At 35.6% G+C, this 18718-nt stretch overlaps 1 protein-coding gene across 1 annotated transcript in view; it reads left to right on the top strand.

Moving 5' to 3' along the window:
• UBR2_1 (E3 ubiquitin-protein ligase ubr2) overlaps positions 1-18714 on the top strand; it is a gene marked incomplete at both ends in the record, with an annotated part of 52471 nt that extends 33757 nt beyond the window's left edge. The window contains 11 exons of the mRNA XM_051218896.1: positions 3622-3917; positions 4875-5024; positions 6016-6087; positions 6577-6673; positions 7596-7748; positions 8568-8795; positions 10391-10630; positions 11528-11684; positions 12046-12280; positions 16156-16507; positions 18007-18714. Coding sequence (XP_051072826.1) covers positions 3622-3917; positions 4875-5024; positions 6016-6087; positions 6577-6673; positions 7596-7748; positions 8568-8795; positions 10391-10630; positions 11528-11684; positions 12046-12280; positions 16156-16507; positions 18007-18714 — 2688 coding nt within the window. The remainder of the gene's footprint in view (positions 1-3621; positions 3918-4874; positions 5025-6015; positions 6088-6576; positions 6674-7595; positions 7749-8567; positions 8796-10390; positions 10631-11527; positions 11685-12045; positions 12281-16155; positions 16508-18006) is intronic.
• Between the last annotated feature and the right edge of the window lie 4 nt (positions 18715-18718).

The raw sequence follows: 18718 nt of genomic DNA on the forward strand, positions 1-18718 counted from the left end.
GTTGTTTAGGAAAATGAAAGGGCGAAAAGCGAATGTCCAGCGCTTTAACCGGATCCCAAACCAATGGTGCACATGGGCTCCAGTATCCTGAGGGAGCAAATGGCGTATGAACCAATTGTTGGTCACCGGCTACCATGGGACTGCAGTCAGTCAGTCAGCTACAACGTAGGACCAGGCACATATGTGCATCGTTCCAGGTTGTCATACCGCATCAGCACAACAAGATGAACACCGGATTCATAGCAGTGGTTGGGTCAAAGGTGGTAATATATAAGAGAAAGATTGCATATAGAGATATAGTACAAGAAGAAAGAATTGGTTCGTAGAAAGAAAGATATGATGTGATTTTAATCTCTTAGTTTATGGGAAGACAGAGAGTGTATACACCGACGCCATTGTGATCGATTCTGAGCCATTTCACGAAGAGTCTCCAACCATTGGGTACGAAAGTCACGCGGACCCCAACCAAGTAGTCTGCATCTACCAACATGGTTCAGACTAGAAGTTAGTGTCTTCAAGCACTGATGCCACGTTTTGGTTTGGCCGCCCCTAACTTTCTTCCAACCATTTCCAATACCAGATAGCATTGCACGTCGTGGTAGTCGGTGTTCAGGGATACGTAACACGTGGCCCAACCATCTCAGTCGATGAAGATTCATAACCTCATCAACTGATTTACCATCATTCCCTAATACTCTGTGTCTAACCTCACTATTACTTACCCGGTGATCCCAGCAGACGCCAGCAATATTTCTAAGGCATCTGTGGTCAAATACTAATAGCTTACGAGTGTCTTCTACTCTTAATGGCCATGTTTAGCTGCCGTAAAGTAAAACAGAACGGACTGTTACGCAGTATACTCGTCCTTTTATTGATAGACGGATATCTCGCCTTCGCCAAAGGTGACGTAAGTTGGCAAAAGCCAATCGAGCTTTTCGAATCCGTGCTGAGATTTCGTCCGATACCAACCCATTAGGGCTGATGAGACTTCCAAGATAAGTGAAGTTGCCAACGCGTTCGACTACTTCACTCTCTATCCTTAGTTCAGGTGTTGACGCAGACCAGTCCTGAAGCAACAACTTGCATTAGAGAGAGAGAAGCGCATTCCAAACATTCCGGCATTGTTGCTCAGTGCTACCAGAAGACTGCATTTTGTCAGCGTCTTCACCAAACAGGACTATGTCATCTGCGTATTCTAAGTCGATAAGTGGACCTCCTGGATGGAGATCAATACCCGAGAACTCAGTCGACGAGAAAGTTATTTCCTTCAGTAGATCTATGATGAAGTTAAACAAAAATGGGGAAAGTGGACAGCCTTGACGGACACCACTTGAGGTTGCAAAAGTAGATGACAGTTCGCCATAAGCTCTGACTCGACTAGTAGTGTTCGAGTAAAGAGCCTTCACAAGGTTTATGTACTTCTGGGGTACGCCTTTCAATGACAGACACTGCCACAGAATCTCGCGGTCTACCGAGTCAAATGCTGCTTTTAAGTCGAGAAAGACCACCATTGTCGGACGCCGATAAGTATGCCTGTGTTCTAGAATCTGACGTATGGTGAATATGTGGTCGATGCAACCACGACCAGGTCTAAAGCCAGCTTGGTTTTCTCGTGTTTGCAATTCACGAGTCTTAGTTAGGCGTCTGATAATTATCGAAGCTAGTATTTTAGATATTATATTAGTTAAACTAATCCCTCTGTGGTTGTCACAGGATGATTTTGACCCTTTCTTATATATTGGGACGATAAGTGATTGTGACCAGTTAGGTGGGATAACGTCTAATTCCCAGATCTTAGCTAAAATATTAGTCAACCTAATCGCTAAAATTGGACCACCATCCTTAAAGACCTCTGGAGCCAGTCCATCTGGACCAGCTGCCCTTCCTCGCTTCAGATTAACTATAGCCTTTTGAACTTCTGATAGAGTTGGGGGACCTACTTCAGTTCACACTGTCTGGGAATGGAGGGTAGTTGTAGAGTAGCTAAAGGCCAGTTGAACTGTGCTCTGAAATGTTCCGCCCATCGTTCTAAACGTCTGGACTGGGAGCAGATGAGAGTATCGTCTTTTTCCGATATAATCTCACTTACACTTGACTTATTAATCTCAGTTTCTTTTATTAGTCTGTAAAGCTGTCTTGTGTTCCCTATAGTCGCCGCCTTTTCCATCTCTTTTGCTTTCATTGCCCACCACTGCTCACGGTCGTTTCTTAGACTTTTTCTTAACCTAGATCTGATTTGTTGTCGCTCTTCGTCATGTTCGGAATCTGATGGGACGAGTTTGCAACCGGGAAGTGATAACCGCCCTCATACCTCTAACAGCACTCAAGACCATGGGACTGCATCTCCTCGCGATGCTCCACTGCCTTGTGGGTTAGACCTTTAGGTCAAATGCTTGGGGTGTGGGGCCTCCTGAGAAAACCACCTGCTTCGGTGTGGGCACCCGGGCAGTATTACAGCCCTCACAAAAAAGTGTGGCGCATATATAGTTGGTGCCCTCTTGTACCAATATATATATGTTCAAATAAATAAGTAAATAAATGACTGTTCAATATTCTGTATTGTAGTTTTAAGTCTATAAAAATAATAAGTAAACTGAAGACACATTCGATCGATCTATTTTCAAATGATTAGATAACAATATTACATTTAACACAGTTTTCTTAATTTCCGACTCTATAAATTATTGAAATCAAGCAAATAATTGTGATTGGGATGTTGTACAACGAGTTTAGTAGATCATAGAAATGTAAAAATACCTTGAAAAGTTATTTTTCCACTGATTGATTGTTTACCATTCATTTGGTTTCAATGATAAATCTTTTAAGCAGAGGCGATCCTTCAAAACAGACTAATAAGTTGAAGTCCTAAATGTTTATGGGAAGATCCAAACAACTAAGATATATGAATTTTCTCATGAATTTTGTAGCCAATTGTAACTTCTAAGAATTCCATATTGTGCCAAGACATAGTATTGAATAAAAATATTATTATTATTGATGTGTATTTAACTTTAGCATCGATTTTTGGAAGGAATATTAATAAACTTTTCAAATCCATTCTGGGTTTCTGCATAAAGTCTGATACACTAAGTTTTCAGCCTGTATTCTAACCAATAAAAGTATTTTTATCTTCTTCTTCAATTTCATCGTTTCTCGGCTCTCTGAGCTATGATTATGTGTATATGTGTCTTCAATGTCATATTCGTTTCAAACGTTCTGCTTAGTGTCCTTTGACTGTTTAGTATTCCAGCTCAATGAATGAAAATGTACATTAGTTATCAAAAAACAAATGGTCATATCTCCGAAGTTCCAGCGAGAATAGTTTTAAAACTGTTAAAGTCAACTGTGTCTTTGCATTCTCGTAGATTAATTCTTGAAAACACTTTGAATTGCTTAATTTAGGACTGTGTTGACGTTCGTATTGAAGATTGTGACTTCGATATTTTTTGAAAGTTGTTTTGAGTTCCATTTGTTATCAATTAGGATATTGCATATTACTAAAAACTGTATGTGTCTGTGTTTTTAGTCACTTTTATTATTGGGTTGAGTAAAATTGTGCTTAACAGTTTAACCAGTACAACTTTGTGAACATTTCAACAGCTTGTTTTTCTTCTTTAATAGGCTGAAGCAAATGTTTCTAAATGTTTAAAGAAATGGATTCAAGAACAAAATAATATCGATTTAAAAAATCTTCCAATACCACCACCGGCTCCTCGTCCTTTACACAAATTTACACCATCTGTTTATCCTGGTCCATTACATATTATTCAATGTGTTACATTTGTACGTTTAATTAAAACATTATTAGATATTGCCTATTCTCATGGAACATCAGCCTCATGGTGGTCACATAGTCTACTAGATTTGTTACTACATTTGATTACTGTTGCACTGTATGAAGATGAATTAAGTGGGCGGTAAGTTTGTTCGGTTTTTCTGATTTTTAGGTGTTGAAACTTGTTAAAAGATTACGATTAAGTTGTGATTGGGCTTGCAGTTATTATGTTATAGACGATTAAGGTTATATTGGCACGAAGGGAATCTATCACATCAAGTTCTCTGTCATTGTTCATTGGTTATTGCGCATTTCTACAGGGATGGGACAAATTAATCTTACCGGATAGTACTTTTTCCATAAAAACGGCCTGATCACATGGAACCCAATACCAAACAAGAGTTTATCCTTTTCAAAGATATAACACTAATATTTTTTAGACTATATTTCACTCAAATTTTCCTTGATATGAACAAGAATCGAAAGTGAACAATATACGTATTCCAATAATCCAAATAATAAAATTACATTTATAAAAACACCACAGTTTATATAAGAATACTACAGGATCTCGGCACGTCCACTAGCGCTGATTGATTGAATATCGGTCAATCAGTGTATCCAATTCAATCAGATTATACAACAGTCAGAAATCTATCCTGCTGACAATTTTTAAATACTGTTGTTAAATTTTTTTGTATGTACAAATTAAGTTACTTTTTAATTATCTCGATAATATTAAGTAGTATTTTCTCGTATATTTTGTAGAAGACACATTTGTATCTCACCTCATTCATTCCGCTTGTGAATGATGTGCAAGGATGATAACTGTTTAATTTCAAGTTCGAACCTCTCTTCAGTCCAAATAGAACACTAGGAATCTTGGATTCCTTTTTTTCATAGAATTACTGAATTTAACGTTTAAAGATTTAATTTTCTTAAGATTTAAGGTTTGGATTTGTAGTGTTTTGTTTTATATGTTTTCCAAATTCAATAACTCAAAAACCTGTAATAACACTACTCACTTTATTTATAACTGAATCACATAAAAAGTTTGCCATATTTACATTTTCTCTTTTGTATTTCATCTATTTCTTAGTAAAACTGGTTCATATCCGTTTTTGATAGCCGTTACCCGTGTCCCAGAACATAGTGAATCTGATTCTGAATTAAAAGAGCTTGCACGTTCCGGGCATTGGTTACAGTCAACCACAATCGATAAATCTGTTTTGTTCACACTTTTAAACAAGTATGTTTATTGTTATTAGTGTTTTTTTTTAAAAATAAGGTAATTGGTAACAATACGGTCATTTTTTTTTTACTAAATATGTATCATAGCTTGTAGTTACAACCGAGTGTCCTAATTGGATTTTAAGCACTTAACTATACAAAAAAGATTGCGAGCATCCTCTTAGCAACATCTTTATTTCATATAGTATGTGTGGATTAAGTTCAACACGTATTTACAGTCATGTAGACTTGATTAGGTTAATTTATTTACCACTTGTGTTTTGAAATTTTCAGTCTGATTGTCATTATACATGTATGATATAATAACGAATAGACTTTCTAAAGGAAAGTTGTTTGTATGGGAATTTATTTGTCAGTCATTTGAATATCTAAATGTGTAATCTACAATTCAAAGAATCTTAGTCTGGAAATAATTTTCCATGATCCCAGGTGAACGAAGTAAATTCTTATGTCATTCCTTGGATCCCATATACACCATTAGTTTGGAATTATAATAAGGTTCTTAGCTGTGGAATTTTCTCCTCTTCCCTACCAATTAACGCGGTTTCTACACAGGAAGTTCACTTTTATCCCTGTTTTTTTTTTAAAGATGCTACCCATATAACACCTCAGAAATGTTTTTGATCAATGAGAGATGATAATCTCTTCATATTCTACCACAGCAACGCGTTTGAACGCAATGTAGTTTATGCTATATGTAATGATTTCAGTCCATTAAGACATTAAAGATATGTTTCTTCCAGTACACTAGAGTATAATAATTATTTTTTCATGTCATCAATTTGCCTAGCTGTATCAAACTTATAGTGTTCGCGTTTTTTCTTCTTCTGGCAATCATTCAGCTATCTTATTGATGTCCAATCTAGCATATATAATAATGTGCCATTTAAGCTCATTTAACAGTTTTAAACCCTTGTAGTTTATGGTAATTGGGGGACAAATATTATTAATTTTTTTGTATTTAGTCATATCTTTTTTTATCATTCCAGTAATTGTATAACTTCTCGATTGGTACGCATATTGAATTCTACATATCACGATGATCATTCAGATTTGATTAGGTCAGTAAATAATTTTTTTTACCTTAGCCTTCCCTTGGCTTTTTCTCCTGATATTTGTTGAGTTGTTCTAGTGTTTATTTATATCCGAATACTGAATTCTTTTTTGATTTGATAACCTGATATTTTAATGATCGGTGTTTAAACGCCTAAAATGTTTAGGTTAAATTCTGTATAGTTCATATAAGTATTTCCAGTGTCTCTAGCTATTCAAAGAATGAAAATTACATTAATTAGTTACTATGTGGCAACTAAATTTGGGTTTATCTAGAGCTTGGTACATTAACCGTGACACTTTCGAATTGCCTGCGAAGTATCATGTACTTGATAATTACAAAATTTTCTTTTTTTTTAGTGAATGACAACGAGAACAAAACTTTATTCCTGAAAATCTTATGGATTACCCTTAATCACCTAACATATCCATTCGTATCTGAATATAGGATTTACTAGTCATGATTTATGTATTTTTTTTCATCTTTATTATTTTAGATGGACTTTGGATTATTGGAATAAAGTTGTACAAAGTATGACAGGTGAACAACAGTTTGTTCATAATCCTTCGTCTGAATTTGGTGAAGTAAAGAAGGTAATTTGTTCATAAAAATGTTACGAATTATTTCCTTGTAATTTCATGATCTATTTGAGTTCATCTTTGGTTTGTTGCACAGGCTAACCATGTTAGACGATGTCTCTCCTTATGCCTGAAATTAGTGCCTGTTGAAAATAAAATAAGCAAACGATCACCTTTATCTGTTTGCTGAGCCGGCATACTAAGGTACCCACCTAAATGTCTTTCTGTTTAGTATAAGCTACCTATTTGGGTGTTAAAGTCACTTGCTACGAGTATTATGTCTCAGTGTTTAGCTTTTTGAAGAAGTTCAGAAATCTTTCTGTAAAAGTCATCTTTCATTTCATCCGATTTGCAGTCAATGGGATCATAGGCAAAAACGACGAAAAGGTAACGACATGTGTCCTTATCCTTCTGAGTTCTTACAGAGCCGTTCACACAAACAACACATAAATGATTGTTAACGGGAATCCATTCTAGTAGTGCTTGTTCTGCCCTCATACTTAGTGTTATGCCTTCACCTGCCAGTCCACGAGAACTGACCATCGTGTCGCCAGATACACGGAGGATGTATCTCCGTTTTGGCGAGGTGACGTCAAGTTAATGACGACTACACAAGGATCCTGTATATGTATTTCGGTGACACAGCATACATCAATGTTACGAGATTCTAGAGTCCTAGCCAAGTATACCAAGGACACATCATATCTATCTATCGATATATATACAATTGTAGAGCTATGATGAAAAACTAATTTAAAAGTATTCCTTCCGTCTATTTATCCTTTTACTAGATATGTCAATGGGAATTTTCGGTTTACTATAAATGGATTATATTTTTTATGATGTTTATTTATTACATTTTTTTAAATTATACTAAAGTATCTCTATTTTTTTGAAATAAAATAAATCAACTATGTCACCCTGCTTACTATTATAGGAACCTTCATCTTATCAGTTGTCAAGTGCACTAGTCAAACAAGATCGTGCAGAAAAAGCGCGAGCTCGACGTGCACGAATTATGGCACGTATGTCAAATATGCAAAGAAATTTTATGGATTCCTTATCACAGAATGAGGCAACTACAAATGAAGTATGTTTTGGTATCCTGAAATGATGTGTACCTTCCATTTTACATAATTTTTGATCCTAAGACATCTAGAACTTTGTGAAAATACAATATTGTTCGATGATTACACAGTGGATTAATGACACTATAGATCGATTGAATTCCAATGAACATCTCAATGTTTCTGCCTGCGTCTTAACTTGATGTTAATTCCGTAGGTTATAGTTACTCTTTAAGGAATTTAAAGAAGTTATATATTGCTTGATATTTTATTTAGCAATGTTAAATCAAGCACAATTTTTAGGGATTATATTCTGTTTAGCTAATATAAACTCAAATAATAAAAATACAATAGTGAAAGTGTTAAGAGTAATAGAAATATTGCATTTTATCACTACCCTAATTTACTGTATTCCCTTGGTTGACATCAATAATGTATGTATGTACCACTTACTTATGTTAGTAGGAAATTTAACACGATTGTTAGTTAGGTGTAAGTCATCTCAGTCCCCTATTGTTTACATTCTTATGTAATAAGAAAAGCAAATTCATTGTGATGTTGAATCATAGTTTTGTTCAATGACCACTTAACAAATTTTATCAACATTACGGATTATACTCAGTATGGTCATATGTGTCATCTGTAGTTGAATGTACAAATTTCATTGAAGCAACCAATTTATCATTTGTTTTATATTGCATAATAATACTATTTCTTAGTTGTCATATAAAACTAAATACTTGAAATTATATTTGTAATTGTATCAAAGTTGACTATCTTGAAACACCACTGTACAATTCATTGTTTGTTTTATTATACTAATACATATGTTTTTTTTAAAGGCTGAATTAATGGATATTGATTCTCTTGAAGTGATGAACGATACTGTTAATCAGTCATCAATAACACAACCTGAATCAATCATTTCAACTGTAGTACAACAATGTGCACTTGGTCCAACAAGATCTTTAGGTGGTGCTGCTTTCATTATATCAGATTCATCAGTTTCACGAGGAATGGATAGTTCAAGTCTACAAAATAATGAATTAGTAACTTGTAATTTATGCTTGGTATGTTATTATATATGTATAATTCGATTACATAGTTTTCTTGTCCTACCTCTCTATTGAGTAAATTTCCTATTGTTTTCTTCGGAAAAACGTAGTCATTGTTAATTTTTGAAGTTAAACTATAGACTCTGGGTGACATGGTTCAGAATCGTGAGATAATAATTGCTTTATACCTCATTCTTTCTCTCTGTATTATATGTGAATATGCAGTCTTTCTTTTATATATTACTACCATTGAAGTAACTACTTCTATGAATTCGGTGTTCATCTTGTTGTGCTAATGAGTTATGGCAACTTGAACCAATGCAAATATGTCCCTGGTCGTATGTTGTAGCTGACTGACTGACTAGCAATATGAAAATGTTTCTTATGTGGTTTCTAGTGGCGACTTGAATGAATTTTGTTCTGAAGCTCATGTATTGTCTTTCTTCTTCAAACTATTCACTTAAAAAAGGATATTTTGAATTCTTTTGAAAAAACTCCTCGTCATAGAGGAACTCCTTGTTTTTCAATACAAAACATCCACATTAATTATTTTCTCCTCATCGAAAATACCAACACATGAAATGAGTGAATAATATTTCTGTCATAGAGAGATGAAAATTGAAAATAATACTCAATATTCTACATTAGCAATAATCAATATGTGAGATCAAAACTCTACTTAGTAACTGTTACGATACTGATTAATCTTCTTTTCAATTTCTTGTTTAAGTTCATCCATATATTAAAGATACTGTAAATTTGTATTTCATTAGTTAAAAGAGTTATTTCACGTTTTTGTATTAAACACTAGAGCGTCATTTGAATAACAAATCAATTGATTGCCTTCTTCATGGTTATTAATAATTTTTCCATTTGTTTACTGAAAGTTTCCAATTTTAAAACAATCTGTTATGGTTTCTTCATGACGAATTTTCATTTCTATTAAATTAAAGATGAAGGAAACAATAGCCTCATTGACTGAAGTGTTCAACTTTCAACTACAACTTATTACGGTTTAGTATCTTGACATATTTCGATATGAACAGCTTACTGGTAATATTGTAGTGTATGCTATTTATGTTGACAGATATAACTAGTTTGTAATATCAATCATAAGTGAAATACCTGGCAGCAGAAGACGACGGGAATGAATGAGCGATGAAATTTGTATAAGACAATCGACGGAAGATGTGTGAATATTATACTTAATATATGATTTACACATTTAACTGAACCACTGTGTGATTTTGCATTAAATAATAAATTGATCTTCTCACCTGAGTTCCCGTTCACTACCGTGTCACTCATATTACTGGACTTAATCTTTAGTTAAATAACCTTTAAAAAACAAAAGACATTAGATATCCTTTTCATCTTTGTATGAGTCTTCTTAGCAGTGGTCATTCCCAACCCCTCGAAGGGTTGACCTAGGAGTTTCGGATATAGCAACAAACGTTTCGTCCTTTAAATACTGTTTTGGCGCCCATCATTTTAAATTTTAACAATCTCCTTAAACTCACTATTAATAGTCAATTATTATGATAGTCTGCAGCATAGATTCATTTCATATTATCACCATTATTTCGATGCTGTTATCATTTTTCTAATAGGAAGAAGTAACAGAACATGCATCGAATCGAATGGTTATGGCTGCGCATGTTTGCCGATCTTCTGTACTATCTTCACGTGGTATCGGGTGGTTAGAAGGTCCTGTCACAATGTCTGTCGTTGAGCGTTTATGTGTTGAAAATGAAATGATTGGTTCCGAATCCTCAACAGTTGTTGGTAACCATCCAGTGCATTATGATAAACTATTTCCTGCTAACAAAATTCATAATGATGACAATCAGGTTATTAATAATTTATTACAGCTATTTTTATTAAATTTGGGTGTATCTTTGTGTTTATGTTGTTGATTGTCATTATCTAACGTGTTATCAAATGGTTTGTATTGTGAACTCTGGCCTATGAATAATAGGAACCACCGACAATCTATTGGTCCATTTATTGACCATATCTTCATTATGATAATCGGACCAACGTTCTTCTGTTTAACTAGCAGTACAAAGCACCCTTGATGAATAGCTAATTGATTGTGATACATTACTGGAAAAGTTTAACCCCTATCGGTTTACAAACCGCTTCTAATCAGTGTTGTGACGAGAAGTCGATGATAACAAGCGTTCATAATTCTATATTCTTCATTCGAAACTCACTTGATAATGTACATTGATAACCAGACCACAAAGCCCTCAAATTCTCGGGTATGGACGAGTATAAAGAGGGTCAGCTCTCCGTTTCCAAATGCTCTCACATGGCTACGTGTATACATTTACTGCTAAGGAAGTCCTACTCACTGCGACATTACGGCTGTTTACGAAATTGAGAGGATAAAAAGCGAATGTATGGCGATTTAACCGGGTTAGTTGATATGGAGGATCCACCTAGGGGAGTTGGGAAACCCTGATTTCAAACCATTGGTACATATTGGCTCCAGGATCCTGAGGGCGTACGAACCAGTTGTTGGTGACCGGCTACCATGAGATTGCGTTTCCTAACGTTGTTTCACTGCCTTGTGGTTTAAATCTGTAGGTCAAAGTTTTCGGGTGTGTTTGTCTAAGAAATCCACCTGTTTCTGTTTGATCACCCGGACAGTATGATACTGTTCGTTGAATATCACTATTATTTCAATATCATTTTACATTTATTTCTAATTATTCATGCCTCTCTTCTATTTTCGTTTATAGCTTATTCCTTTTCTGGCATCAGTATCGACAACAGCTGCGGCTAAATGTGCCGGTTCTTCAAGAATGGGGCTTCGAATTATTCCTGAATTATTATCTGGTATACGATGTCTAGAGCTACGAAAGGATACTTCTATGTCAATTGATTTCACAAATAAAAGTATGTAAATTTTGTTCTATGATCTGTAGGATTGTTTAGATCAATATTATTTGTCGATAATAATTCTGATTGTTCGTCGAAGCAATTTATATCAATGTAATCCGTCTTTGTACTGTTGTGACGTTAGTATATTTGTAAAGGATAGTGCGTACAGTTTATCCATAATAAGGAGATACAACAAATCTACGCCATTTTATCTGAACAATTACTCACCCACACTTCGTGTCAATACAAGTAAATAATGCAATCAGTGTATAAAATGGTTTGATATTTGATATTGTTTAAGTGTAATGTTCTCTTTATTATAATTGTGCAATGAGTTAGATTTTTTTAATATTAATATTAATCATAATTATTGTAGATGCTCTTGGTCCTGGCTTAATTGATCAATTACTTGATAGTTATGGTCTATCATCAGATCAAGATATCAATCATTCATTTATATTAGATCCTTGGCATCCGCGACCTTTAGTTTCTAGTCGTGATCCAATTTCAGAGGAAGGATCATTTTTCACTTTTTGTTCACATCCCATGCATGCTGCATGTAAAACAAAATATGCAAGACAGATAAAAGGTCGAGTGGATCATCTAAATCGGTAAGTGTTTTTTTATATAGATCATATTCGTCAACATTTTTTTATCAACTGCTTAATTCATTTTTTTACGTAATTGGGTTTACATAATCTGATTTTGAGCCACATTGGTTGTGACCAACAGAGGCCAGTCATTTGCAGCTTTCTTTCATGCCACGACACCATGTCATATACTGACCACCTCTCCGCTTTTTCCAACCATTCCCACAGTCGGCAAAAAATGCACGACTTGGAATTCTCTGGGACGACATTCATGGAACATGTCCAAGCGCATCGTCCAAGACGTCGATGGATGTTAGTGATTGGCGTTTCGTCATCCTCGTAGATTGTTTCGCTTACACCAGACTTCTTGCTGCAACAAAAGTTGCAACCAGCTTGCTAACATCAATCCGTTGGTGGAGGTCACTTCGTTGGCCACTGAAAAGTAAGGCGAGATTAGCACAGACCAAGGCATGGTCAGAGTCCAGATAGGTACTCCAAAAGGAGCGGCAATCTTGTACACAACCACGCCAGCGGTAGCTGATCGCGATGTGATCAATCTGAGTCCAGGCTTGAGATGCAGAGGGAGGACGCCAGGTGGCACTGGTGGTGAAACTCATCCTTGATTGCATCCGGGCTGCAATCTGTCGGGGCATAGGCGGAGTTGACGAAAAGACGTCGTTTCTCACGCCAATTTCTTCTCACTTTCATGGAACTTTCTAATCTAACAGCACATAACCGACTGTTAATGGGGATCCAATCGATTAGTGCTGTCTCAGCTCTAGCGCTTAGTGCGACACCAACGCCAGCAAGACCAGACGAAGATGCCACAGGGTCCCCGGATAAGCGCACATAAAACAAGCTTTTCGAAGCGACAGATAAAGAGCGAATTTGTAGTACTTCATCAGAGTCTTGAATACGGGTCTCGGATAGACAGCAAACATCAATATTAAGACTTTCCAAAGACATAACCAGCCCTATCTGTTGTCCGACCTGCATAAGTGTGCGAACGTTGAAGGCAGCCAGTTTGAATGGTGCACGTGGTTTCAGAAAAACTGCTTCAGTACTCATATTCAGTGATAACATGCAATTTTCAACCGGATAGTGACTCGAGAACATTTAGAGAGTCGAATTTCCACCAAAGACGAGCTGCTGTATAAGTCGAAAAAATAAGTATAAACAGAGTAAAAATAAAAGAGGGTGAATAATGACGTAGTAAATAATAATAGTAATATTAATAATGCGAGTCACTTGATTGTTATTTGGAGCGAGAGGAATATTTTTCATAAGTAGACAGTTTATCATGCTTTTGTGTGCGGGCTAAATTACTACCTGGGTGCCCAGACCGAAGCAGGTGGTTTTCTTAGGGGGCCTTACCTCGAGCCTTTGACCTAAAGGTCTAACCCACAAGGCAGTGGAGCATCGTGAGGAGATGCAGTCCCATGGTAGCCGGTGACCAACGATTGGTTCATACGCCATATGTTCCCACAGGATACTGAAGCCCATGTGCACCATTGATTTGGTTTGGGATCCGGTTTAAGCGCCGGACATTCGCTTTTCATCCTCTCAATTTCGTAAACAACACACCCGCTACGAGAAGGCAATGAGTAGGACTTCCCTGGCAGAGACTGTGTACGCATGGCCGTGTGAGAGTGTTTCGAGAGGGAGGGTGAGCCCACCCCACTCTCGGCCATACCAGGGCATTTGGGGAGCTAAAGGTAGATAGGAGGTGGTGATACTATTTCCTCAAAAAATAAATAATTAAAGTTCATAAGGATTTTCTCCATTTTTTAAATAAATACGCTGCTATTTTAGGATAAAGCAATAAATACTTTAGTTTAGATAGTCCCTATATTGTACATGTGAAGCAATTTTGAATGGTAATGTCATTAAAGAGAGCTCAAGTTATTTATTTTTTTTTTGTCATTTAAAGGATAATTTCGATAAAATTTTCAATCCATATCCTCTCAATGATTTTTGCTGTTGTTATTTTTACTATTCTCATTTTCTCAATGTGATTGTCCGTTTTTATATCAGTTGAGTTGTTCTATTTCAATTTTTTGACTTCTGTTTAAATATAAAACAATCTTAAAAGACTCATCATCTCTATTTCATATTAGCATATCAGTTGTCATTCCTTTTTGTCAGTCATAAAATATGTTCGTTTTAGAATAAGCTTTGTCGTTCCGTAAGTAGTTGTCACCGTAAACTCCAACTGGAAATCCAATATGTAATCATTTTATGAAGTTATAACAAATATCAAGGCATTCCGTTCAAAACACATGCATGTCCAGGGAAACTGATCACAGTTCAGTTCTAAAAGTCAATAACGCGAGATGATCCAAACATCTAAAAATAAATAATATTATTCATTCCTCTTATACAAATTGGTGACTACTTGAACTCAGTAATTCAGTGGATAACAAGTTAAACATTTTAGACTAAACATACTGTGTTCAAGTGCCACAGTAAGTATTAACATTGGGATTCAATTCACTCTCGCCAGTTGATGTGTACTAAATAGGACGGAACGTAAGTATTGAATTCAACTATTAGCCACCTCCCTTTTTAATTATTTATCTTTGTTGTAATTTTTAATTCCTAGAGATAAACTCTAGATACCGGTATTTTCTGACTGTATTCATTTCCCAATGTTTGAATAGCAAAATTATATTTATTTTTTGCTCCAAATAACGACTGGCATCGTTTTTCTCAATAATTCCTGCTGTTGTTTTTATACTTTTTCAACTGACTATTCCAGTTCTCCTTTAAAATTGCACTTTACGTTTCAAAATGATGGTTTTAATAGAGTTGACAAATAGAGTACTGATGTATAGATGATATGTAACAATTTGATGTACCTGACTGATGGATAGCCCACCTGTTCACACGGTCGATTCACTGACAGACATCCCTTTAAATGAGTTGTTTATTCTTACCCATCGTAATAGCTATATATATATATTGAATGCAACAGTAGGTATAATGTGGTTAGATGTCAATTAACCTGTTAAGGATTAATAAATACAAATTTCCTAATTTATTAATTTATTTGAATACGTACATTTTAGCACAAGGGGGCATCAGATACATATACGCCACACAAATCGCATTTGATTTATGTGAGGGCTGTGATACCACCTGGTTGCCCAAGCCGAAGCAGGTGGTTTTCTTAGGGGGGCCACACCCAGAGCCTTTGATCTAAAGGTCTGATTCACAATGCAGTGGAGCAACTTTGGGAGATTCAGTCCCATGGTACCTAGTCATCAACAATTGGTTCATACGCCATTTGTTCCCGCAGGATACTGGAGCCCATGTGCACCATTGGTTTGGAATCAGGGTTTCCCAACTCCCCTAGGTGAACTCTCCGTGTTCACCAACCCAGCTGAGCACCGTACATTGGCTTTTCATCCTCTCAGTTTCGTAAACAACAGTAATGCCGCTGGAAGGAATTGAGTAGGACTTCCCTGACAGAGGCTATATTCGCGTGGCCATATGGAAGCATTTCAATAGGGAGAGCTGACTCTGCTCACTCTCGGCCTTACCAGAGCATTTGGGGGCATAAATAGGATGTCTCTTCCAGGATCCTATTCCTAATTAGATATTTCATAAGTCAATGGTATTCTAATCTCTCCTACTGTCTTCGCATACTTGTTCGTGATATCAAAGTGCATGATAAGAACCACCTGTGAATATTTTATTAGATTGATTTCCCTCGGAAGCCTTTTTGTGAGGAGCTTATTTATGCGGGATAATGATAACCCCATGCTCAAACACACTCCTTTATAGGGGCTTAGGACCTATAGTAACCCTGGATAAGCTTCAGGTGGATGTATATTACTCATTTGATTGTCGTATATTTCGATTATATTCCTTTTTATTTTTCTCTCTTTTCTTAGCAGTCGTAATTCATCAATGGTGGTATTTGAATTTCGTTGTCCATTATGTAAATGTATATCTACATTGGATTTACCAATGTTAGGTCCAATTTATTTAGATCTTCCTATTGAATGGTTAAAATCAAGATTATTATCTTCGAATGATGAACATTTAAATCGATCCCGGTCTGTCGTTTCTGTTACCAACACTAATACTTCTACTATTACTGCTGATAATAATAATAATTTTCAACCATTAAGTTCTTGGCTACGTAATCTTTCACGTTGGTTAGATATGTCGTCAGATATAAATGATTTTATTTTGGGTCCATTATTCCCATCTACATCAATTGCTGATCGTTTACAAAATGCGGTATGTTTCATCATAAATGCACTAATTACTTTGTAAATTCCAAAGTTTGTCTTGGAGAATCTGTTTTGTTTTTATTTTCTATCAGCGTAATGTTCTCTGTGGTAGAAAAATGGTCTTTGATGACACTTATAATGTTCATTTCAACAATATCAACTCAATACTGTTTTATGCATTTATTGATGCTTCTGGGATGCTAGGTTATTGAACCCATGGTACTAACTTTTTCCATCCAACTCGCCACCGGAACTCTCCTACATTTGAACCTTAAAGGAAAACTTCCGGTGGATTCTGTAAAAAGCAGCCTCAATTCCAAGTTTAGTTTAGGATTGGGAAACCAAGCATATTTACAGGTTTATGTGTGACTTTTATATTTTAAAAGCTCCTGGAAACAAGCCGAACTCAGCAAGTATCCAATCAGGATATAACATAATCTTTTGTTTACTTTAAGCTCTCTGGAAAGTCTCTACTAAATGGTGATTAAACCAATTATTTTTGACTACTAGTCATAATAATAATGGTTTTGTTCAGTATTATATGTTTAGTACAATTTGGAATTCTTGCCATTAAATATTCCAATACGTTACTTTTACTTTACTCATGTCACAAAAATCAATGTATAATTACACACATACGTTCATGAAATAAATAAATAATAATTTCACATATTGAAATCATGAGTCAATTGAAGCTAGACCACCATGGAAAACCTGGAAGCACTGAACGGCCGTTTCTTCCTAGTATGGGACTCCTCAGCCGTGCGCATCCGCTATCCCGCACCCCGCGGTATTCGAACCCAGCACCTACATGTTTCGCGCACGCGAACTTAACCACTAGACCACCGAACCGGCATCCAGCGTTGTTAATGTCTAACTTCAACCAATCCACTGCTGAGGAGTCCCATACTAGGACGAAACGGCCGTCCAGTGCTTCCAGGTTTTCCATGGTGGTCTAGCTTCAATTGACTCATGATTTCAACCTGTGAAATTTCTAAAAATCTCCACAAAACCCATTCTGAAAATAATAATTTGTACAACTGTGAATTCACAACTGGTTTAACAATATAAATTTTTTTAAATATTAGATCAGCTTTTACTATCTTTTCGTTAGATTGTAGATGTGATAGGTACAGTAAGGTAAAATTTTTGTGCTTTTACCTGTATTCATGATTTCCAGTATATCTGTATCTTGGTTTAGATGTAAATAAAGAGGTTGATAGGTATCTGATAAAATAATACATCTTAGTGATTTGCACAATTTCAAGTGTATATCCACTATGACATAATGACAGCTAAAGTTCCATAACATTCCATAGTGTATATTTTTAAGAAACTCATCAAAATAGCATGATTGTTTTCGGACGTTCACGCGTAAGCTTTAGATATAAAGTTAAATATTTGACAAATAATAGAATAGTTCTAAGTAGTCATGTACATTTTGTATGTTTTTTTCTAAAAGAAAATAAGTAAACTGACTTTTATTTCTTTTTTTCCTTAACTCAGTCAACTACTGTAAACTCAACATTAGAAGATTATACATTTTGGAATTTTGGAAATATTATCTCATCAGATACAAGTGTAAATTATTCTTGTCCTTCTACTTCTTCTCCATCAACATCACCGTCATCATCATCATTATCAGTTGATATGGATATTGATAATAATCCACCGAGTGCAAAACTTCTAGCATTCAGTGAAAACTATGAACTTGCTTCAAAATTAATTAACTCTATAGTGAAACGAATAAAATATAGTTTAATTGTCCAAGATAATGAAAATGATAATTATAATAATGAAACGGGTAATAATAAGAAAAATTCAAAAGTTACTTCGAAAACTACTGATTGCGGAGTTAGTAGCAGTGGAAGCAGTAGTTTAAATCCATTAAGTCGACAATTTTGGACATCTAGACGCTTTTCCAGACGTTCTACTTCAGATAATGACAATACCACGATGAACTCATCTAATTCCAGAAGCAATAATAATAATAATAATGCTAAAGTTAGTGGAAACACTTTAAGGAACCTTTTACCGCCACAATCTTCATCTCTTTTAGTTTCCACAAATTTATTTACGCTAGTTCAACGATTGGCTAGTTTATGTCAACCGAAATCACTGGATACACTTGTACAACGTCCAAGTGGTCGACGCGCTGCTGCTGCTGCTGCTGAGGTAGTTGGTAAGTTCACTAGTGATATTACATTTTTATAATGGA

Source organism: Schistosoma haematobium, chromosome ZW, assembly GCF_000699445.3.
Source record: "Schistosoma haematobium chromosome ZW, whole genome shotgun sequence".
Taxonomy (NCBI): Eukaryota; Metazoa; Platyhelminthes; class Trematoda; order Strigeidida; family Schistosomatidae; genus Schistosoma; species Schistosoma haematobium.